Source organism: Scyliorhinus canicula, chromosome 13 (assembly GCF_902713615.1).
Source record: "Scyliorhinus canicula chromosome 13, sScyCan1.1, whole genome shotgun sequence".
Lineage (NCBI taxonomy): Eukaryota > Metazoa > Chordata > Chondrichthyes > Carcharhiniformes > Scyliorhinidae > Scyliorhinus > Scyliorhinus canicula.
This window is the reverse complement of record NC_052158.1, coordinates 43186855-43212159: the sequence shown is the minus strand read 5'-3', so window position 1 is coordinate 43212159 and position 25305 is coordinate 43186855. Positions and strand designations below refer to the sequence as shown.

Below are 25305 nucleotides of genomic sequence, written 5' to 3'. Positions count from 1 at the left end.
AGAAGAAGACAATGCACCTCTGCCCACTGCATGCGAAGACAGTGACAAGGTGATCACACTCAACGTACAGGATCACAGTGAGACTGACAGTTCTCAGCTTGTCTGTACCGAAGCACAGAGCGAAAACAGTGACAAGGTGCTCGCACTCGACGTACAGGATCACAGTGAGACTGACAGTTCTCAGCTTGTCTGTACCGAAGCACAGAGCGAAAACAGTGACAAGGTGCTCGCACTCGACGTACAGGATCACAGTGAGACTGACAGTTCTCAGCTTGTCTGTACAGAAGCACAGAGTCGGGCCACCCAACAGTCCAGAGAGACAACGCCAAAAGAAAACATGCAGATTTTGACTCCAGAAGAGGAGCACCTGGAGTCCACAGAGACAATGCCGAAAGAAACCATGCAGATTCTGACTCCAGAAGAGGAGCACCTGGAGTCCAGAGACATCAAACAAAAAGAAACCATGCAGATTTTGACTCCAGAAGAGGAGCACCTGGAGTCCAGTGAGATAACATCAACAGAAATCATGAAGATTTTAACTCCAGAAGCGGAGCACCAAGAGTCTAGAGAAACCACGTTAACTGAAATCATGCAGATTTGGACTCCAGAAGAGGAGCGCCGAGAGTCCACAGACACCGCGTCAAATGTGATCAAGAAGACTTTGACTCCGGAAGACGAGCACCAAGAAAGCAAAGATGCGGAATCCAATTCTCCACAACTGATTGATGTCACCTGCACCGATGCAACATCAGATCATTCGCACCACTCGCGAGACGGAATGCTCAATGACTCAAATTATCCACTCGGGACACTCATAGAGTATAACAAGAAAAACAAAAGTCAAAAGAAACACAGCAAGAACAAAAACAACATGAAGCGCGACAAGACCAACAACAATAGCAAGAAGCACAGCAGAAACGAGAACGACAACAGCAAGAATAAAAGCAACATGAAGCGCAACAAGACAAACAACAACGTCAGGCACAAAGATAGCGACAACGACAGAGGCAGAAACAACAAGAATGGCAACAAACACAACAAAGTCAGGAGCAAAGATAGCGACAACAACAAAGACGGAAACGACAAAAACAGCGACAAGTACGGCAACGGAAACAACAAAAACAGGAACGACAGAAACAACAGCAATGAAACAACGACTTGTACACAATGGCACTACTTGGCACATGATGGACGATGCCACAGCACACTGCAAAATGATAACAAGACTACAAACATGTCATGGGATGACAACGAATCGCACAAACTCACGTCTGCTCCAGAACAAGCAAGCACACCAGCATCCAAGGCGGATGAGACAATAAATCAACACCACAAGCACAAAAAAAAGTCCATGCCAGTCAACATCAGTGATGTGACCATGCAAACACCTCGGGATGACGCATTGGGTACTTAAGATAACAAGGAACACCAACAATATTCACAGCGGACTTGCAATATCAATATCACCACGTCATCAACAACAAAAAGAAAAAAAAAAAAAAGCTCTGAACAAATTCATCAAGTTTGGACTCATAAATGTGTTTATTAAGTTTGGACATATAAATACATTGGCTTTGTTAACCAAGGCAATAGCATCATCACTTGTATAGATACGCATATCATAAGTTACTGTTTTGTATAATTTTCCTTAATGATGTACAGAAACTATGTAATGAGAAAGAGGGGGATGTGGTGATCGTAGATTGACCAGATACAAAAACAACAGAGCAAACACGAGCGGGAGAGCTATAAATACACTGGGACAGGATGTACAATTTTCTTTAACGATGTTCAGAAAATATGTTAAGAGAAAAAGGGGGATGTGGTGATCACAAGTTAACCAGATGCAACACAACTGAGCGACCACTAGAGGGAGCACGGGAGAGCCAGATAAATAGATCAGGACAGGAAGTGAGGACACACTCTTCACAGCAGGCGGGCTGGTAAGCAGGACACACAGCAAGCAAAGCTGGTAGTTAGCACTGGAAGGTAGTTCTAGGTCGAGCTCTGGAAACTGAACGAACCCACAATAAAGCATCTTCTCCACACTTGAGACTGCGAGCTTTATTAAGACACGAGGAACAACACACCAGCCAGAGTGGACCTCACACATTTAATTGACATCCAGAAGGAAAAGGGTGGACATCAATGCCACTGACAAACTCCAGCAAAACCTGGGGGATTATTACAAAGAATATGATACTGAACTTAGACTCCTACCTGAGGAGCTGCTCCAAATTAGGCAAAAATTGGCCACAGCACACAAAACGTTTACCAAAGTATCCAACAGACCCAGGATGTCACCCGGCAGATCGCAGAAAATAAGGCCACCACTTGGTGGGATGATTTCTGGGATTGGGGCTCTAACATTCAGATTCACCCCATTGTGTGCCTTCTCTCACATCTGGCTGTCGTCCTGATCCTGTTTACCTTAATCTACCTCATCGTCCTCACAGTTCAATTCCGAAGGTGGAAAGCGAAAATCACTAAGCGCCAGGACATGGGACCCATGTTTACAACACGGACTCCTTTAATTCAGCCAAACTAAAGAGATTACCATGGAATCAAACTTGTTTGCACTAAGTACCTGAGTTTACTTGTATTTGACTTTTGTAAGTTATTAAGGCTCTCTTGTTTATCTACTTGTATCATGACTATTTCGTTATGTTCGATATTTTGTAATTTAATACTAGCGTTAGAACATTCCTTGATTTTTGTATGAGAGTAAGGATATTTTCAAATTTGTATTACATTAGTAATTGTATTAAGTCTTTTATGTAATGTTTAGTTATCTTTGTTCATGTATTATGCAGAATATACTTGTATGTTAGAGTGAGGGCCTTACTTGACTGACAGGTGACTGGGGATGCAGGGCAGGTATTGGTCCGAGTCTCTGATCCACCACACTTTACATTAAGGATCAAGAAGATGGATATGTGGCCATCTAAAATGGGCGCCCGCAAAGATCGATGGGAAATTTGGTCAAAGACAGAACACAGACAGGCTGCAGCTTGCAAACATACAAAAGCTGCAGCCCAGACCTTGCAGAAACTGACACAGGGAAAAGGCCATCCTGGGACAATGGGCTCCTGGTAGAAACTAACAATATGTGGAAGACTTGGTGGCGTCTGTTTTCCTTATTTGGAAAGGTCTACGTGCCTCGGACACTAACGACCATGGCCGACTGGGACCCGCCCAGCTATCGAGGTGGCCACCCTCAATTGGTTGGGATTGATCAGGGTGATCAAGCCCTGTTCAATCGATTGGACATTTACCTGGGACCGCCCAAAAGCACATGCAACTCCCAAGGGATAAAAGGCACTGAGCAGCCCACCACTTGCTCTCTCGATCACCGATGACAACAATGGTGATACCTTCACCAGCCAAGAAGAGGACCACCCACGTCAACGTCATCCACAGAGGGACCAGAACCAAGGACACAAACGACCAGCAACAGACATCCCGCACTACCAGACAACAGGATTCCAGATAAGGCCATATCTGTTCTGTATTTGCCAGTCACCTGGAAGTTAAGTTAAGGTCTTTCTAGTGTGTTAGCTTAGAGTTCAGCATGTATGTGTGTGTGATTGATTGACATTAACTTTCGGTGTGTGAAATAAAGTATTATTGTACCAAGCAACTTGTGGTATTTTGTCCATCGCATACGGGTTAATACATATTGTGGTTTACAAGGTACAACAGACCCGGCAGAGTGAGGATCATATAGACCCATTTCGCTGCTAAATGTAGACGCGAAAACACTCGCAAAGGTCTTGGCCAAAAGGCTGGAGAGCTGTAGTAGAGGTGGTCGCAGAGGACCAGACGGGCTTTGTCAAGGGTAGGCAGCTCACTGTGAACATCAGGCGGCTGATGAATATAATAATCACAGAGGCATAAATGTTTACAGCATGGACCCTAGTTAACACCCTTTTGAAAGACTCCCACTTACAGCTGTCCTCTTGCCTGTAAATAGGTTCCCCCGATCAATTTTTGAAAGTTCCCGCCAAATACCATCCAAATTGGCCTTGCCCCAATTTAGAATTTTAACTTTTGGGCCAGAACTATCATTCTCCAGAGCTATCTTAAAACTAATGGAATTATGGTCACTGGTCCCAAAGTGATCCCTCACTAACACTTCTGTCACCTGCCCTTCCTTATTCCCCAAGAGGAGGTCAAGTTTTGCCCCCTCTCGGGCAGCACGGTGGCACAGTGGTTAGCATTGCTGCCTACGGCGCTGAGGATCCGGGTTCGAATCCCGGCCCTGGGTCACTGTTCGTTTGCACATTTTCCCCATCACTGCGTGGGTTTCACCCCCGCAACTCAAAGATATGCAGGTTAGGTGGATTGGCCACACTATATTGCCCCTTAATTGGAAAAAATAATTGGGTATTCTAAATTTTTAAAAAACGTTTTGCCCCCTCTTTTGTAGGGCCATCCACATATTGAATGAGGAATTCTTCCTGATTATACTCGACAAATGTCTCTCCATCCAAACCTGCTAGTGCTATGGCTGTCCCAGTTAATGTTGGGAAAGTTAAAGTTCCCTACTATTACCATCCGATTTTTCCGGTAGCTATCTGTAATCTCCTTACATATTTGATTCTTGTTTTCCCCGAAGGACCGACCTGGGGAGAGAACACTAGAAGTGATCGTCTCCCTAGATGAAGAAAAGGCCTTCGACAGAGTCGAATGGAAATACCTCCTCGAGGTACTGGAACAGTTTGGACTAGGAGCGGGGTTCACCGCCTGGGTGAGGCTCCTGTACAACGCTCCCAAAGGAGCGTCCGAACTTACACCACCAGCTCTGAATACTTCTAGCTGGAAGTGGGAACAAGGCAGGGATGCCCACTGTCCCCACTCCAGTTTGCCCTAGCATTTGAACCCCTGGTGATAGCTCTGCGGGACTCGAAATGCTGGAAGGGCATTCAAAGAGGAGACAGGGAGCACAGAGTTTCGCTCAATGCGGATGACCTGCTCTGATACATCTCGAAGCCACAGGAGGGACTGAAAGCAATCATACAGATCCTGAAAGAGATTGGAACCTTCTTGGGATACAAACTCAACCTGGGCAAAAGTGAGGCATTCCCAGTGAACCCCAATGGGGGAGGGACAGAGCTGAAGGGGCTCCCGTTTAAAACAGCCCAAAACAGATTACATTACCTGGGGATCCAAATAGCCAGAGACTGGACACAGATCCACAAGTGGAACCTGACCAGCCTGGTAGATCTACAAGATCTACAGAGATGGGACACACTTCCACTCTCCTTGGCAGGGAGAGTGCAGATGATCAAAATGAATGTACCGTCGAGGTTCCTCTTCCTGTTTTAGATCAACACTGATCTTCATCCCCAAGGCTTTTTTTCAAAACGTAGACAGTCTAATCATGGCGTTTGTGTGGGGGTTGAGAACCAAAGAATTTCAAAACTGACACTGCAATGGAGGAAAATTAAGAGAGGCCTGGCATTACCAAATCTGCATACTACCACTGGGCGGCAACAGCGGAAAGGGTGAGGGGATTGGTACACAAACCCAACTCGGGGTGGGTGCGGATGAAGGAGGCCTCTTGCAAGGGGACAACCCTCTGGGCCCTGGCCACAGCAGCCCTCCAACCCCATCGGCAAAATACACATCCAGCCCAGTGATAGCGGCTACACTGAAAACATGGAACCAACCAAGACAACACATCGGGCTGACCAAGATGTCCCCCATGGCCCCCATCTGCAGAAACCCACCAGCCATGCTAGACACAACCTTTAACAAAATGGACACAGGGCGGGGAACGCTGACAGTTCGGGACTTCTATATAGGAAAGAGATTAGCGACGCTTAACAAACTGACGGAGGAATGGGAACTACCGACAGGACAGGAAATGAGACACCTACAAATAAAGCACTTCCTTTGCAAAGAGACAGTAGGGGACCCAGGGCCCCGGAGCCCACACTATTAGAGGACCTAATGAACATGGACATTAAAGAGGGACTCTGCGGGAAAATATATGGGCAACTACTGGACAGAGCACAAACACCACTGGACGAGACCAGACGGAAATGGGGGGACAAACTGGGGACAGAAGTGGAGCGAAGCACTGAGCAGCGCCAACTCCACCTCCTCCTGCGCAAGGCTCAGCCTCATGCAGTTCAAAGTGGTGCACAGAGTGCACCTGACCAGAACCCAAATGAGCAGGTTCTTCCCGGAGGTGGAGGACAAATGTGAACAGTGCCAGAGGGGCCGTCCAACCACACCCACATGTTCTAGGCATGTCCCAAACTTGGGTTCTGGACAGCCTTCTCCGAGGCAATGTCCAAGGTCATGGGGGTGAGGGTGAAGCCATGCCCAATAGTGGCAATCTTCGGGGTATCAGAGCAGCCAGAGCTCCACATGGGGAAGGGGGCCGACCCCCTTGCTTTCACTTTCCTAATCGCACGCCGGAGAATCCTGCTCGGCTGGCGATCGACAGCACCACCTACAGCTGCAGACTGGCTGGCAGATCACCTGGAGAAGATCAAATACACCATCCGAGGGTCAGAGAAAGGCTTCCTTACTGCAAGGGGGCAATTTGTCGGCCTGTTCCAGGACCTGTTCGAGGCCAACAACAGCTAGTAGAGGGGAACTGGAAGGATTAGAGAGGAGAAAGAACAAAGACAAGGAGGAACGCCACGGACGTACAACCCAGCGGGAGGAGGGTGAGTGGGAGGCAGAGAAGAGAGAGCCTGAGAACGACAAAAGAAACAACATGGAGTGAGGGGACAAGCCCTCCCACTACCCACAAGATGGACATGGCCAAAATTGACGGGGGGGATGAAAAGAAAGGGGGGAGAAAGGGTGGAAATGAGGTGAAGGGGTACTCCCCCCCCCCCCCCAGAAAAAACAGGGAGGGTATCAGGGGAGGATGGTTAGGAAGAGGCGGGCTGGGGTAAGGAGGATTGTACGCTGAGTCAGACGGTGACAAACTGCAAATAGAGGGACTTAAAACCTTTGTATTGTACAATAAAAGAAAACGAACATCAATGTACATAACATTGAAAATGCCAATAATAAGATTTTTTTAATAAAAGGGTATTTTGACATTACCTGCTCATTATTATACTAATAAGAGAGTTACCAGGGAAATGTTTTGTGATTGGTTTCACACCGCTTTGTACCAGAGGCACATGCCACTTGTCAGATAGTTGGACTTGAAGAAAATTGTAAAATCATTTTGCTCTTGAACAATTGTTTCACACAACTCTCTGCTGAACTGTTGGTGAAGAACAATGGCAGTGATTCTCCTGAAAGATTTCAAAGTGTGGTAGCGAGCGGGAACTGCTGTGAGCTTCCTGGCGCTCGGCCCAGCAAGGCCAGCAATGTTATTCAACATTAATTGTTCCACTTAATGAGACCTGACGGTCTTCTCGCCGCAAATAAAGGCTCGCAAGCTGATTTGCCAGCACTGCGCTCGTCAGCTGCCCCCCCCCCCCCCCCCCCCCCCCCGCCAACAAGGTCGAGCTGCACTTAAGTAGCACTTACTCAGCCAACCCCAGTCAGCTCACAACAATGGCACCAAGGAGACCGGCCCCAAGATTCGGGGATGCAAATCTGATCAAGCCCCTAGACGCAGTGGAGATCAGGAGTGATGTCCTGATCCCTCGAGGGTCATGGAGGGCCAGTGCTGCCTGAGACGAGGCGACGGTGGCTGTGAGCTCTGGGTGGCAACCTGGACTTGTCCCATGGAGTCATAACAGTGGACATCAGCTCCCCTGACTTCACCTCTCTGATGAGGCTGCATCTTACAGACAGCACCCGGAACAGGGCAATACGGATGTGCATGTGCCACTGGCAAGTGCGCCGGGGCCCTCTGGCCCCAGATCCCCCAGAGGACGTCCGCCAGGGATGAAGTAAGCAGCTGGCTGCCTCCATCTCTGATGGGACACCCCTAGACATAGCGGTAGAGCTAGGAAGACAAAGCATGTTGAGGATCACTGAGGGCACCGGGGGAGGGGGGGAAGAGGGTGGGGGGTCTAGTCATCTCTATGTGCATGTACATAATGGGTTAATGTGTAATCAGTAGCACCAGATAATCACTCGAGGGCCTGACCAACAGGGGTATAAAAGCAACCACATTGTGCTGCCTCTCTCTGTCTCTCTTTTGGGTGTACTGTGACCAGGACAGGAGTATAAGATTAGCTCAGATGGTTAGTGTAGTTAAGCATAGTTACTGTATTTAGATAAGACCATAAGACCATAAGACCATAAGACATAGGAGTGGAAGTAAGGCCATTCGGCCCATCGAGTCCACTCCGCCATTCAATCATGGCTGATGGGCATTTCAACTCCACCTCCCAGCATTCTCCCCATAGCCCTTAATTCCTCGCGACATCAAGAATTTATCTATCTCTGCCTTGAAGCCATTTAGCGTCCCGGCCTCCACTGCACTCTGCGGCAATGAATTCCACAGGCCCACCACTCTCTGGCTGAAGAAATGTCTCCGCATTTCTGTTTTGAATTTACCCCCTCTAATTCTAAGGCTGTGCCCACGGGTCCTCGACTCCTCGCCTAACGGAAACAGTTTCTTTGCGTCCATCCTTTCTAAGCCATGTATAATCTTGTAAGTTTCTATTAGATCTCCCCTTAACCTTCTGAACTCCAATGAATACAATCCCAGGAACGCCAGCCGTTCCTCATATGCTAGACCCGCCATTCCAGGGATCATCCGTGTGAATCTCCGCTGGACACGCTCCAGTGCCAGTATGTCCTTCCTGAGATGTGGGGCCCAAAACTGGACACAGTACTCCAAATGGGGCCTAACCAGAGCCTTATAAAGGCTCAGTAGCACATCGCTGCTTTTATATTCCAACCCTCTTGAGATAAATGACAACATAGCATTCGCTTTCTTAATCACGGATTCAACCTGCATGTTTACCTTTAGGGAATCCTTGACTAGCACTCCCAGATCCCTTTGTACTTTGGCATTATGAATTTTCTCACCGTTTAGAAAGTAGTCTATGCTTGGATTCTTTTTTCCAAAGTGCAAGACCTCACATTTTCTCACGTTGAAATGCATCAGCCATTTCCTGCACCACTCTCCCAAACTGTCTAGATCCTTCTGCAGCCTCCCCACTTCCTCAGCACTACCTGCCTGACCACCTAACTTCGTATCATCAGCAAACTTCGCTAGAATGCCCCCAGTCCCTTCATCCAGATCATTAATATATATGGTGAACAGCTGCGGCCCCAACACTGAACCCTGTGGGACACCGCTGGTCACCGGCTGCCATTCCGAAAAAGAACCTTTTATCCCAACTCTCTGCCTTCTGTCAGACAGCCAATCCTCAACCCATGCCAGTAGCTCACCTCGAACACCATGGGCCCTCACCTTACTCAGCAGCCTCCTGTGTGGCACCTTATCAAAGGCCTTTTGGAAATCCAGATAGACCACATCCACTGGGTTTCCCTGGTCTAACCTACTTGTCACCTCCTCAAAGAATTCTAACAGGTTCGTCAGGCACGACCTCCCCTTACTAAATCCATGTTGACTTGTTCTAATCCGACCCTGCTCTTCCAAGAAATTAGAAATCTCATCCTTAACGATCGATTCTAGAATTTTACCAACAACCGAGGTTAGGCTAATTGGCCTATAATTTTCCATCTTTTGTCTTGATCCTTTCTTGAACAAGGGGGTTACAACAGCGATCTTCCAATCGTCCGGGACTTTCCCTGACTCCAGTGATTTTTGAAAGATCTCAACCAACGCTTCCGCTATTTCTTCAGCCACCTCCCTCAGAACTCTAGGATGTAGCCCATCGGGGCCAGGAGATTTGTCAATTTTAAGACCTTTTAGCTTTTTTAGCACCATCTCTTTTGTAATGGCAACCATACTCAACTCAGCCCCCTGACCCTTTATAATTTTTGGGATATTACTAACGTCTTCCACTGTGAAGACAGACGCAAAGTACTTATTAAGTTCTCCAGCCATTTCCTCATCTCCCATCACTAGCCTTCCAGAATCAGTTTGAATTGGCCCAATGTCTACTTTGGCCTGACGTTTGTTTCTTATGTATTGAAAGAAACTTTTACTATCATTTCTTATATTACTGGCTAGCCTGCCTTCATATTTGATCCTCTCCTTCCTTATTTGTCTCTTTGTTAACCTCTGTTTGTTTTTGTAGCCTTCCCAATCTTCTGATTTCCCGGTGCTTTTGGCCACTTTATAGGATCTCTCTTTTTCTTTGATACATTTCCTGACCTCCTTTGTCAGCCATGGCTGTCTAATCCCTCCCTGGATAATCTTTCTTTTCTTGGGGATGAACCTCTGTACAGTGTCCTCAATTATGCATACAAACTCCTGCCATTTTTGCTCTACTGTCTTCCCTGCTAGGGTCTGCTTCCAGTTGATTTTCACCAGTTCCTCTCTCATGCCCTCGTAATTACCTTTATTTAACTGTAACACCATTACATCCAATTTTGCCTTCTCTCTTTCAAACTGCAGACTGAACTCAACCATATTATGATCGCTGCTTCCTAAGTGTTCCCTTACTTTAAGATCTTTAATAAAGTCTGGTTCATTACATCTGGTTAAGATCTGGTTAACCTTATCACTAGTATCAATGTTAAAGTAAAGAACTCACGCAATTATTGTTATAGTTACTCAATAAACCTTTTGTTACTACTGGACAAGTTTGAGATTCAGAAAACCTCATCAGCAACCAAGGTTTGAGTAACACATATTACATTCCGTGGTATATCAAAACATACAAAGTGTACTAAAAGATGATACAGGAGTGTAATAAAAGATGGTACCAGGACAGTTGGCTTTGAAAGAACTAGTTAGATTAGGTTAGACAAAAAGAAAGAAAATTAAGTTCCCTTACTTTAAGATCTTTAAAAAAGTCTGGTTCATAACATCTGGTTAAGATCTGGTTAACCTTATCACTAGTATCAATGTTAAAGTAAAGAACTCACGCAATTATTGTTATAGTTACTCAATAAACCTTTTGTTACTACTGGACAAGTTTGAGATTCAGAAAACCTCATCAGCAACCAAGGTTTGAGTAACACATATTACATTCCGTGGTATATCAAAACATACAAAGTGTACTAAAAGATGATACAGGAGTGTAATAAAAGATGGTACCAGGACAGTTGGCTTTGAAAGAACTAGTTAGATTAGGTTAGACAAAAAGAAAGAAAATTAAGTACTGTCGGTTTGATTGTGGAAGACTTTGCAGCATATGGATCCTCGATGACCGACCGATTCGATGGAACATGTGCGACCTCCACGGCAGCTGAAAACAACCGATAACTTACGTGATAACTGGAGAATTTTTCAACAAATATTCCAATTATATATGGTAGCTAATGATTTGAACACGATCTCTGAAGAAGAGAAAATAGCACTGCTGCTAGAAATAGCAGGACATGAAGCTAGAGAAAAATATAACTCCTTTAATTACTTGGAAGATGAAGACTAAACTAAATTGAAAGTTGTACTCGAAAAATTTGAAGATCACTGTAATACCTGCAATTCTGCTGCTTTAAGAAACTTAATGATAATGGACCAAATAATTTATGGAAGAGCTGATGAACGTTTAAGGCAAGCACTTTTAAAAGAAAAGGATTTAACATTAGAAATCGCGATACAAAAATGCCTTGCATATGAACAAAAACTTTTTTTTTCAATACTTTGAGTCTTTACAAACAAAGAATCATTACCTAGAAAACAAAATCTGTAAAAATGGCGCGAACACTCACCACGAGGCAGAGGCAGGGTTGAAACTTATGAAGATGGATGTTCTGAGTGGCAGCCATCTTGCGTGTGTGCAGTCTGACCAGTCCGCACATGCGCACTTCCCTAAAAGAAGTAAAATGGCAAAATACAGTTCCGCGCATGCGCAATAAGCCGCGCATGCGCAGTTTCAAAAAGAGCGCACAGTAAAGGAAAATCAATTTGTGTATGCGCAATTCTACGCTTTACGTCACGAGCGTCATGGCGTCAGAAGACTCAGACCACTCCCACTTAAAGCAACACTGCCCGAAAATTAAAAATAAGAGTTTTAAAGCTACAATTTCCAATTTGTTTTACCTCGAAAGACAGAACAATGCCTGAACTTCAACCAGCAGTTGAAAATAATCTGCACAGCACCCTGGAACAAGCAGTTTGCAGCATCCAAAGTGAAGAGCACAATGACAAATCCAAAACCAAAGAAGATGATTTGTTCATTGAACATGAAGAGCACAACAATAAATCCGAAACAAAAAAAGATGTTTTGTATATGGAAGAATACTACTCAGACATGGCGGAGTTATTCGGATATGATGATCATAGCATCAGCAACACAGTTGAAAAGGTCAATATGACTCTACTCATACCATGATGCAATGACAGATCGTTGAAACATTGGATGACAGAAACCTGTCGAATAGCCAAGAAAAAACAACGCCGCAGAGAGTACTGACCGACTCCACTGAGAGTGCTGATTGTCTCCACACAGAGAACACTGCACGACTCCACAGAGAGAGCGGTGGAAGCCTCCTCCAAGAGATAATTGACAGACTCCACAATGGAAGTAATTAAAGACTCCAGAGAGCCAACCATGCATGAAGACGACTATGAAGGCCTATCCACCTTATTTGAGCAACCAGTAGTCTATGAAAGTCTACCCAGCTCATGTAATCAATAGCAAGACAATGAATGTCTACCAACTGTATATGAGAACAGTAACACAGTTATCACAATCGACATACAACGTGTGCAAGATCACAGCGAGACTGACAGATCTCAGCTCGTATGTGCAGAAGCACTCAACAATCAAAGTAAAACTACTCTTGAGTCCAGTGAGACCACGTCAATTAAAACCTCATCTACTCTCAACTACCCACAAGAACATGAAATCGTGAAGATTTTGACTCCAGAAGATGAACACCAAGAAACCAAAGATGATTCAAATGAACCTGAAATGACTCCAGAAGAGGAGCGTCAAGAGATCACAGATGAAGCAGATCAACCAGAAATGACTCCAGAAGAGGAGCACCAAGGAAGCAAAGAGGAATAAAATCAACCAGAAATGACTGATGTCACCAAGATCAATGCAACATCAGATCGTTCTCACAAACCTCAGTTCAAAAAGCTCAATGAAACATCAGGTACCACAAAGGACACGGATACCAATAACTTTCAGAATGACTCAAATTATCCACAAGGAACAGTCATTGAGCACTACAAGAACAACAAAAACTACAACATGAAGCACAACAAAAACAACAACAACAAGCACAACAAAAACAACAACAAAGACAATGACAGAAACAAAAACAACAGCAACAACCGGTACAAAATGGTACAACTCTGCACATGAAGGACAATGTAGCAGCAAAGTCCAAAACAATGGCAAGAGTACAAACATAACATGGCATGACAACAAATCTCGCAAACTCAAATCTGCCCCACAACAAACAAGCAAACCAGCTTTCAAGGCAGATGACATACAGAATCAATACCGCAAGCACAGGAAAAAGTCCAGGTCAGACAACAAAGATGTAACACAGAATTGCTACCACAATACCATAGAAAAAAAAGTCAAAATCAGACAACAAAGTGATTCAACCATTTGAACACCTCATGATGATTTGTTGGGACTGAACCACAAGCAAACGGAGGGAAAAAAACCTAAGAGACTGAATGTATTAACATTTGACAGATTAACTCATTGATTTTATGTAATGCATTTGCAAACTACATCCATTATGTTTGTTCAATTTTCTTTGCAACATACAGAAAATATGTAACAAAAAAGGGGGGAATGTAGTCATCTCTATGCGCATGTACATAAGGAGTTAATGTGTAATCAGTAGCACCAGATGATCACAAGAGGGCCAGACCAACAGTATAAATGCAACCGCATTGTGCCTCTCTCTCTTCGGGTCGACTGTGACCAGGACAGGAGTATAAGATTAGCTCAGATGGTTAGTGTAGTTAAGCATAGTTACTGTATTTAGATCTAGTTAACCTTATCACTGGTATCAATGTTAAAGTAAAGAACTCACACAATTATTGTCAGAGTTACTCAATAAACCTTTTATTACTGCTGGACAAGTTTGAGTCTTCTTCATCAAGGTTCAGAAACCTCATAAGCAACCAAGGTTTGAGTAACACATATTACACTCTGTAGTGTATCTAAACATACAAAGAAGTGTCATAAAAGATGATACAGGAGTGTAATAAAAGAGTGTGGGGGGGGGGGGGGGAGGCACCATCGGGAGTGTGGGAAATTGTAAAACAAAATAAACACCCTTGTGCACCAGTATAACGCCTCTGTCACTTTCTTCTGCAATGCGGCTGACCTCCAAACCCTTGGCCCATCTCTCCATGCATCTCCCCTTCCCCGTGGTACTCACCCACCATTCAGCCATGGACATGTCCCCGGAGCTGTGTCCCGTCCCTGGGTATTCGGATGTTGGCTGCTACATGTGTGGTGTTGCCTCCCAGTTTTCAAGCACAGTGTCCATGCATCAAGGTGTGATTGGGATACTAGGTAATGACTCCCACATGCTACATGGCCCGCCCACCCATGGGAATCCACTTAGGTTGTGTCAAGTGCTCACTTAATCACCATTGCCAATTACCTATTCGCAATTGCCTTCAGCCACATGCCCAGAGGCCTTGGCAGGCAGTGAGGGTTATGGGTAGTTGGTGGGACAGACAGGGAGGGACAAGGTGCACATGATCCAGGGGTTGGCATGGTGGTGCTGCGTGCGGTTGCCTCCCCCGGTTGTTCTACCCCAGTGCCACTCCCTCACCCTCCCATGGCAGCCCACCTCCACTGAGCATTGGGGTGGCAAGCCCAGCATCCCCGGGATCTTTGCCTGTGAGTAAATATGGCTACTCACCCCCTCGGCTCCCCACAGAAGCTCTTCCACCAGATTTATGTTTTTAAAAAGGAATTCTAATCGGCGCCAGTATGACAGCCTGAATCACGGGAGGCTGTTGGATATGGGGCCTCTCCTGTTAATTGTATGGAAATAGGGCTTAAGTGGTGATAATTGGTTTCTCACCACGCTATGGCAAGATCTCGATTTCGCCTACGAATGGGCCGGCTGCATCGCAAGCTGTCTGGCGCCTGGCACAGTTCTCGGTTTTGGCCTCTCCCACTATTCACTGGCTTCATTTCACTCAAGTCAGAGCGCAACGAGGCCGGAGGCCCCAATGTAACATCATTAATTCTGACGTTGGACCAAGGTTTTCTTCAGTCCATGAAATGTAAATATGAAGACTTATTCTTGAATGGTATGCTTGGTGCTATGAACAGGGTCCTGGGCGTGGGGCTTCCAAAAGCAGTTCAGGATGCCAGCTATGTTTCTGCTAATGCCTGCTTCCTTCTTGATAAAGACACCTTTGCAAATGGCTGGCAGTACCTTTGACCCATAACAAGGTACATTGAAGATGATAATATTGACAAAGGCTTTGCAGGTTTTTATGTGAACAAGGAAAGAAATCTAGTCAACCAACTCAAGTCTGCAAAAGGTATCTCAATAGAATGCATGAATGAGCTGGAATCCCATCAGGCATTCTTTGACTGATGGGGAGATGACAGAAATGATGTTACATTAAGACTAGCTTGTTTAAAAACAGTGATGATGAGGGTGATGTAGTGACTTCACTACAGTAGAGAAAGTGCCCTTAGACAGTAGGCAGAGTTCTTCAGCCTTCCAGCGGTGGGTTTTCCCAGGGTGGTGGTGGCTCACCATCGGCCGCAGGTGGGATCTTATGATCCCACCAAAGTTGATGGAGATTTCCATTCCTCACCCATGCAGCTGTTGGGGACCCGCAGAGGGGGTCAGCTCCCGCGGGACCAGAAGGTCTCGCTGGCAGAAAGGCCTGTAGAATTCTGCCTAATATTATCAAGGTGTGTAAAAGCTTGATAGATGCACTTGATCAATTATAAATGAGCAATAAATAATGTTAATCTATGAAATAAAAGACAAATTGATGAAACAAAAACTATTGTTGATGAGGCCGATGAAGCTGGAAGAGACATTCAAGAATTCTACCCAGAAGAGTACATCAACATTCCTACAAACAGAATCACAGGTGGTGCCATGGGTGGGAACTTATTACAAGTACCTGCATACATTATTCAATGATATATATTACTTTTATAGCCATTTTATTAATTTTAGACTATAGCCAGCTTAGGCTTTGATATTGTAATATAAATATCCTGTCCTAAATGTGGTACCCAAAACCCAAATTTATCTGAAATCCAAAACAATGTCAGCCCCAAGGATTTTAGACAATGGATGCTCGACCTGTATTTGACCTTGACAAGAGCAGAACATTGGCTAAAGAAGGATTTTCTATTTGCTCATTCAATGCAAATTAACTTTTAAAAAGTAAAATTATGGCCACGGTTTTGCATCCACGTTCATCGCGAGGGCAAATGGCGACATGGGTGAAGAATATCGCGAAACTCAGAAAAACGTAAATCTTGCCGACAAGAATCGTGATCCTATTGACCCCTCCAGTGTCAAAGAGATTCCAGCCCAGAAAGGTCAGGAACTTCATTTAAATAAATTATCATCTTAGTAAATAGCTTTCCCACTGCATAATCCCACACATTCGGATCACTAATCTCGCCGACGTGACGTCACATTGTAAGATTTACAACAGGTTTTTAAAAACTGGGAACCAGGCAAAAGCAAACGTGCTGGGGCTGCATCGGTAAGTACAGCCCCTTGGGGGAGAGACATGCCTGGTCAGTACTCTGGCACTACCACCTGCCACTGCCCTGTGGCAACCTGTCACAGTCCCCACTGCCAACAGAGGCCCCACTGGGGAGCTCCATTGGCTGAGGTTGTCCTGTTTCCCCCTTGTTCATGGGGTTGGGAGGGGTGTTCCCAATGCCATGAGGAAGTACCCATGTTCATGGGCCATGGGGTGGGTTGGGGTGCATACAAGGAGGTCGTATTCACAAAAATTAGAGATTGGGCACCCTTTAAAAAGACGCCTCTATCTCGGGACCTCCAGCAGTGCTGTGTTTTTCTGGCCCCATCCCACCAGGGTAGTGGTGTGGGCCATGCCTGCAGATTTGTTTTTGCACTGAGTGCTGTATTACCTGGCGGGAAAAGCCATCTGTGCAGTTGGGGAGCTGCATGCCAGTTTTTGTCACCACAACCAACATCACTGTGCAAAAAGCATTAAATTCTGCCCCCTATTTGCATTTACATTGCACTTTTCATACCTACATTTCCAAAGTGCTTTACAGTTAATTAAGTACTTCTGCAGTATAGTCATTTTGTTATTTAGGAAATATGGCAGCCAATATACATTAAAAAAGAAAGAATAAGAATGACGTTTGAGTATTACACGGCAGCTTGTCATGAATTAGTATTAAAGTCAGCTCCGAGATAATCAAATTCTTACTAACCCCAGAACACAGTTGTTGGCTCCTCCAGACCTTGATGTTCCACATGACAGGAATACATGTCTCCTGGACTGGGGATGAAGCTCAGGTATGTGAATCTTTGGTAGGAATAATCCTTTTTAATATAGAACTCTGTGAGGTTGACTCCGTCAGTCAGTTCTTCATTGTTTTTTCTCCACGTCATGGAGATGTGCGGAGGGAAGAATCTATCGGCCAAACAGATCAACGTGTTGGGCTGTCCCCATTCTACAATATCTTCAGAATAGATGGCAATCTGAGGGGGAACTGTGAGAAGAGACAGGAAACAGCATGGGTACAATTAACCAACGTGATGTTACAGAATAAACAAAATATAATTGGCATACGATTAGCAGGATGTGACAAGTGGAGTCCTGCGGGGGTCTGTCCTGGGGGCTCAACGTTTTACCATTTATATCAATGATTTACATGAGGGGAGCGAAGGCATAGTTGCTAAATTTGCAGATGACACAAAGATAGGTAGGAAAGGGCGTTGTGAAAAGGACACAAGGAGAGGACAGATGGATATGAATAGGTTGAGTGGGCAAAACTCTGGTAGAAGTATAATGTGGGAAATGTGAAGCTGTTCCCTTGAGCAGGAAGAATAAAAATGCAGTGTGACTTTGACGGAGAACTCTGCAGAATTCTGCGGTGCAGGAGGAACTAGGTGTTCTCGTGCATGAGTCACAAAAGGTCTAGCGATTAGAAGGCTATGTCATTTGTTGTGAGAAAAATAGAACATAAAGGTTAGGATGCTATGCTTCAGTTATACAGAGTATTGATGAGAGCACATGTTGAATACTGTGTGCAGTTTTGGTTTCTTTACAATGATAATAAACTTTATTAGTGTTAAAGTAGGTTTACATTAACACTGCAATGAAGTTGTAGAAGTGGATTTCATTTGGAACTTCGCTGATAGGGTTAATATAACAGTTCTGAAAAGCTCTGTGAAAGAGATGTCAACAGGTCAAGGGATGAAATAAAGGGAGTGTGTCTGACCGGCATCTGTAAAAGCAAAGATGTCAGAAGGTTATGGGATGGAATATAGGGAGTGTGGCATTGGTACTAATTAATGTTCTGACCCGTATCTGTAAAAGCAGAGAGGTCAAAAAGGCAAAGAATGGAATGAATGGGAACCGTTACTTTATTGCAGAGATAACATAATTAAGCTCGTTTGACCAGTTGGAACGAATAAACATTGAAATGTAAGAGGGACTGTCTTTAGAGTGAGTTGAGCCATATGGCCATGGGATACAAAAACCTTTGTATTAATATTGATAGTGACTTGTGCTAATGATTATGTCAAAAATAACCTCCCGACCTCGAAGAATAATTCCATATATGTACATGTTCTGGATCCTTGCCAAATCATAGGTGTATCTAGGAATTTAAAGGGACCACCTCTAAGCTGTGATTGTATAAAGAGACAGTCCATATTTTGGACTTTTGCACTTCTCGAAGGTAGTTACCCGACTGCTTAGAGATTTGTCCCGGCCGTAAATAAACGAATATTCGTTACTGACGTGTTCGAGTGTTTTACTTCTGGACTGACGATCAGATACGTGAAAGCGCAATTCACATTTGGTGGCCTGTATGGGGATCTCCAGAGGGGTCTGCGCAACTAACCGGCATAATCGACTGAGCTCGTTCAAAGTAGAGGACGAATTTGGCCCCCAACGTGAGTAAAAATTTGTTTTCCACCTTGGTATTCGCCTACTACCAGTTTGATCGTTGCTCAGCCTTGCCGTTGGTTGTCGAGAAGCCTCTGCGAGATCCAGGTCAGTCCAGCGAACCCGTTTTAAAGAGGGTAAGTGAGTGAACCCTGTGGTTATCGTCTCTAGGGGCAGCCTGGGACTGCCGCCGTGATTCCAGGCAGCGTTCGCTGGAGTTACGGGCGGGGTTGCCAGGACTGCTAGGGGCAGCCTGAGGAGCCGCCGTGATTCCAGGCAGCGTTCGCTGGAGTTACGGGCGGGGTTCTCAGGATTGCTAGGGGACGGTTAACGGGCTGTGGGCTCCGGACGGGACTGCCGCCGTGATTCCAGGCAGCGTTCTCTGGAAGTTACGGGCGGGGTTCTCGGAGCCTATCCCCCGGTATAACCCATACCTTCACCGAAGAATTTTACCTACTTACCCCTTAATAGCATTGGTGTCCTGGGTCCTGTGTTATTAAGGAAGTGAAGTAAGCTAATAACCACTTAAAATCTGGTCTTCTTGAGTTGTATTAGCTGTTTAAATTTGGCTGCTTTCCTTGTCTATCCTAGTGGGTTATCGTTGATATTTGCTTACAAAGTCAGTTACAGATTTCCTTGTCTTTCTCCAGCAGGCTGCGTCTCTCTCCCTCTCTCTCTCTCTCTCTCTCTCTCTCTCTCTCTCCTGTTGCTGTGACAGAGTGCTGCTGCTTCTGCTCCCTGGGTTTATATTCTCTTTCGAAGAGTTATTAAGTTTTAACGACTGTATTGTATATGGGCTTGTTTCACTTTGATAGTTTAAAAGTATCTTTGATGTAAACATCTTACTACAACTCGTTATTCATTTCAGGCATATCGTCTCCTCTCAGATTTGATTTAAAAAATGCTTTTGTTTCAATAGTTAACTTTTATTTCTGTGATTTCAAATCGTTTAATTTTCCAATTGTCCCCAGTTCATAACTTTGCCTTTGATTTTGACTTAAATGATGTTTCTCGTAGCCAGGTCATCTCCAATTTTCTTTTAATTAACTTGATGTTCGTAGAATTTTACCCCTTAAATTGACACTAAATTCGACTGAGCATCTTCCATTCTTTCCAGCTGTTTACTAAGAGAGTTTATTTCAATTAAGGTGTGAAACTTTGCTCTTAGCTGTATGCTAAAATTTAACTTGGTTGTGACTTGAAAGACTTGCCTGTTTTAAACATTCGTCACTTAATGCAATTGAAACTCTCATCCATGCTTTTCAGATGCTTTCTGAGATAGTTACATTCCATGAAGGTGTGAGCCATTGTTTTAGCTTACCACATGAAGCCTGTGTGTCTGCTGAGGCCTGCTTGTGCGCAGGAATCTGCATTTTATAACCCTGCTCTTTGCAGCTGCTATTAACCTTTTGTGGGATCTCTCCCTGTACCCTCTTAAACCAGATATTGCCAGACTTTCATGTTTCAAATGACACATTTTTCTGTATTATCAAGAACCCACCGCAAAGAAATTAATTGCCTTGTGGAGGGAATACTGTCAGTTAATGAAAGATGCATCTATACTGGCTAGCTGGCAGGCAAATGCCTCAAAATTGGGTATTGGCCTCACCAAAGGGGGAATTGTTAAAACAGTAGAGGTCTTAAAAAGGGAATGTAAAGAATATAAGAAATGTAAGAATGCTACTCCTCCCCCCGGCGCCGGTCAGCAATGCGAAGCAAGGTTGGGGGGGAGGGGGACGATTAGGATGAGGAACATGTTCAATTGCGGGGGACGTCAAAAGCCCCCACAGCCCCCACAGCCTCCACAGCCCCCACAGCCACCTCCGCCACCGCCCCTGGAATGTGATCAGTGTGGTGATCACAAGTTAACCAGATGCAACACAACTGAGCGACCACTAGAGGGAGCACGGGAGAGCCATATAAATAGATCAGGACAGGAAGTGAGGACACACTCTTCACAGCAGGGGGGCTGGTAAGCAGGACATACAGCAAGCAAAGCTGGTAGTTAGCACTGGAAGGTAGTTCTAGGTCGAGCTCTGGAAACTGAACGAACCCACAATAAAGCATCTTCTCCACACTTGAGACTGCGAGCTTTATTAAGACACGAGGAACAACACATGGTACCAGCAGTGATTTCAGGACGCTTACGACAGGACAACTCAGCTGCAGATACAGAAAGCACAAAATGGCATGGAAATCTCCTACTGGACATTTGACTGGGGAAGACATCGCTAATTCGAGGATGTGGCATGGATACCCACCTCAGCTGGACACGACTGGTAATGTAAGAAATGTCTGGAAAAGGTTTAAACAAATGTTCGATTTTTATCTCATAGCTAATGATGTTGCAGAAGTCTCAGACAAAATTAAAATAGCAATTCTCATCGAAGGGCCTGTCAATAGGAAAGTGTATAATGGATTTAAACACTCAAAAGGTGAAGACAGGAACAGCTTACAAACGTTACTAAACAAATTTGAAGAGTACTGTGAGAAATTTGAACAGCAAGGCATGCTCACAGTCCAACCTGCACAGAGACTGAGTGATGCAAGACTTAAAAAATCACAAAAAGATCAGGAAATCGCGAATGCACAGTACAGATCAAAAAGAAGAAATAACATGAATTTTTCACAAAGCCAAAACGCTGAAATCCAGTCCAGATCGGTAAGAAAAGGTAACTTACAACTTTTAGAAAAAAAAAACGCTGAAATCCGCGATAAAATGGCGTTGGAGCACATTTTGCAGTCTCTGGTAAGCAAAGAACTACAAATCGCATCTGCGCATGCGCCGGAACCGGAAGTTGCGCATGCGCCGGAACCGGAAGTCGCGCGTGCGCCGGAACCGGAAGTCGCGCATGCGCAGTTTACAAAAGATCGCGGTGCCGATCGTTATGCGCATGCGCAAGCCGCGCATGCGCAGTCAAAAAAAGTCTTCGTCGCGGACCGTCATGCGCATGCGCAAGCCGCGCATGCGCAATGGACACCGAACCGCACAAGGAAAGAAAGCCGATTTGCGCATGTGCAAGTCGTTCCTACGCGTGACGTCATGACGTCTGAGAATCCTGACCACGCCCACTTAAAAGGGAAATGCCCGAAAATTGAAAACAAGACACTTAAAGTGGTAAAACCAAATTTTCTTGCCTCAGAACACAGAAAAACGCCTGAACTTAAACCAACAGTGAAAAACAACTTGCACAAAACCTTGGAAAAAGCTGCCTTCACCACACACAGTGAAGCGAACAAAAAGAATTCCGAAACAACAAAAGATGATTTGTTTTTCGACGATTACCTCTCAGACCTGACTGGGTCAGTCGGATATGCTTATCACAGCATCAGCGACACGGTCGCAAAGTTCAACACGAATCAACTCGTGGTAGAAGAATCCAACCAGGATGATTTGGTTTTCGGAGAATACTACTCAGACACAGCTGAGTCAGTCGGATATGCTTATCACAGCATCAGCGACACGGTCGCAAAGTTCAACACGAATCAACTCGTGGTAGAAGAAGCCAACGAAGATGAAATGGGTTTCAAAGAATACTACTCAGACATGGAGGAGTTATTTGGACATGCTGATCACAGCATCAGCGACACCGTTGCAAAGCTCAACACGACTCTACTCATGGTGGATGAATCCAACACCATGGTGCCATGGCAGCTCGTCGATACATTGGATGACAGCAATACCCAAGACGAAGACGACGCCACACAGAGAGCACAGGAAGACTCCACGGAGCGAGCGATGACAGGCTCCACAGTGCGAGTGATGAAAGACGCCAACAGGGATGCAAGCAAACACTCCCGGGCGGACACCAAGCATGAACAAGACCATGAAGGTAAACCCGCTGTACCTGAGCAACCAAAAGCAGACTATGAAAGTCCAACACGCTCACAGGAACAAGAAGCAAGAGCAGACTATGAAAGTCCAACACGCTCACAGGAACAAGAAGAAGACAATGCACCTCTGCCCACTGCATGCGAAGACAGTGACAAGGTGCTCGCACTCGACGTACAGGATCACAGTGAGACTGACAGTTCTCAGCTTGTCTGTACAGAAGCACAGAGTCGGGCCACCCAACAGTCCAGAGAGACGATGCCGAAAGAAAACATGCAGATTTTGACTCCAGAAGAGGAGCACCTGGAGCCCAGAGAGACAACGCCAAAAGAAAACATGCAGATTTTGACTCCAGAAGAGGAGCACCTGGAGTCCACAGAGACAATGCCGAAAGAAACCATGCAGATTCTGACTCCAGAAGAGGAGCACCTGGAGTCCAGAGACATCAAACAAAAAGAAACCATGCAGATTTTGACTCCAGAAGAGGAGCACCTGGAGTCCAGTGAGATAACATCAACAGAAATCATGAAGATTTTAACTCCAGAAGCGGAGCACCAAGAGTCTAGAGAAACCACGTCAACTGAAATCATGCAGATTTGGACTCCAGAAGAGGAGCGCCGAGAGTCCACAGACACCGCGTCAAATGTAATCGAGAAGACTTTGACTCCGGAAGACGAGCACCAAGAAAGCAAAGATGCGGAATCCAATTCTCCACAACTGATTGATGTCACCTGCACCGATGCAACATCAGATCATTCGCACCACTCGCGAGACGGAATGCTCAATGACTCAAATTATCCACTCGGGACACTCACAGAGTATAACAAGAAAAACAAAAGTCAAAAGAAACACAGCAAGAACAAAAACAACATGAAGCGCGACAAGACCAACAACAATAGCAAGAAGCACAGCAGAAACGAGAACGACAACAGCAAGAAGAAAAGCAACATGAAGCGCGACAAGACAAACAACAATAGCAAGAAGCACAGCAGAAACGAGAACGACAACAGCAAGAATAAAAGCAACATGAAGCGCAACAAGACAAACAACAACGTCAGGCACAAAGATAGCGACAACGACAGAGGCAGAAACAACAAGAATGGCAACAAACACAACAAAGTCAGGAACAAAGATAGCGACAACGACAGAGACAGAAACAACAAGAATGGCAACAAACACAACAAAGTCAGGAGCAGAAATAGCGACAACAACAAAGACGGAAACGACAAAAACAGCGACAAGTACGGCAACGGAAACAACAAAAACAGGAACGACAGAAACAACAGCAATGAAACAACGACTTGTACACAATGGCAAAGCACACCAGCATCCAAGGCGGATGAGACAATAAATCAACACCACAAGCACAGAAAAAAAGTCCATGCCAGTCAACATCAGTGATGTGACCATGCAGACACCTCGGGATGACGCATTGGGTACTTAAGATAACAAGGAACACCAACAACATTCACAGCGGACTTGCAATATCAATATCACCACGTCATCAACAACAAAAAGAAAAAAAAAAAAGCTCTGAACAAATTCATCAAGTTTGGACTCATAAATGTTTTTATTAAGATTGGACATATAAATACATTGGCTTTGTTAACTAAGGCAATAGCATCATCACTTGTATAGATACGCATATCATAAGTTACTGTTTTGTATAAAATTTCTTTAATGATGTACAGAAACTATGTAATGAGAAAAAGGGGGATGTGGTGATCGTAGATTGACCAGATAAAAAAAAAAACAACAGAGCAAACACGAGCGGGAGAGCTATAAATACACTGGGACAGGATGTACAATTTTCTTTAACGATGTTCAGAAAATATGTTAAGAGAAAAAGGGGGATGTGGTGATCACAAGTTAACCAGATGCAACACAACTGAGCGACCACTAGAGGGAGCACGGGAGAGCCATATAAATAGATCAGGACAGGAAGTGAGGACACACTCTTCACAGCAGGGGGGCTGGTAAGCAGGACACACAGCAAGCAAAGCTGGTAGTTAGCACTGGAAGGTAGTTCTAGGTCGAGCTCTGGAAACTGAACGAACCCACAATAAAGCATCTTCTCCACACTTGAGACTGCGAGCTTTATTAAGACACGAGGAACAACACAATCAGTATTATGAGTAACTCAGTATGTTCAGAACTACATTGGTCTCAGAATAAACAGATAAAGAATTTGTGCTGAGCAGTTTCGAAACTGCTGCGTTGAAATTGACACTGCATGGCTCCGCAGGGTCCTAGTGCCCGCTGATCACAAACAGTCACTAGCAGAACCGCCTCAAGGAGGCACTCCTCCAGGCCCCTGCCCTTGGTCGACCCTTATATGATCGCCCTTTTCAGCTCTATTGCACAGTCCTTGCCGACTGCGCCACAGCTG

At 45.0% G+C, this 25305-nt stretch overlaps 1 protein-coding gene across 2 annotated transcripts in view; it reads right to left on the bottom strand.

Moving 5' to 3' along the window:
- Positions 1–25305, bottom strand: part of LOC119975905 (RLA class II histocompatibility antigen, DP alpha-1 chain-like) — a 96153-nt gene that overhangs the window by 38045 nt on the left and 32803 nt on the right. For both annotated transcript variants that reach the window (XM_038815841.1, XM_038815842.1), the window contains exon 3: positions 17400–17681. In XM_038815841.1, the coding sequence (XP_038671769.1) occupies positions 17400–17681 (282 nt within the window). The remainder of the gene's footprint in view (positions 1–17399; positions 17682–25305) is intronic.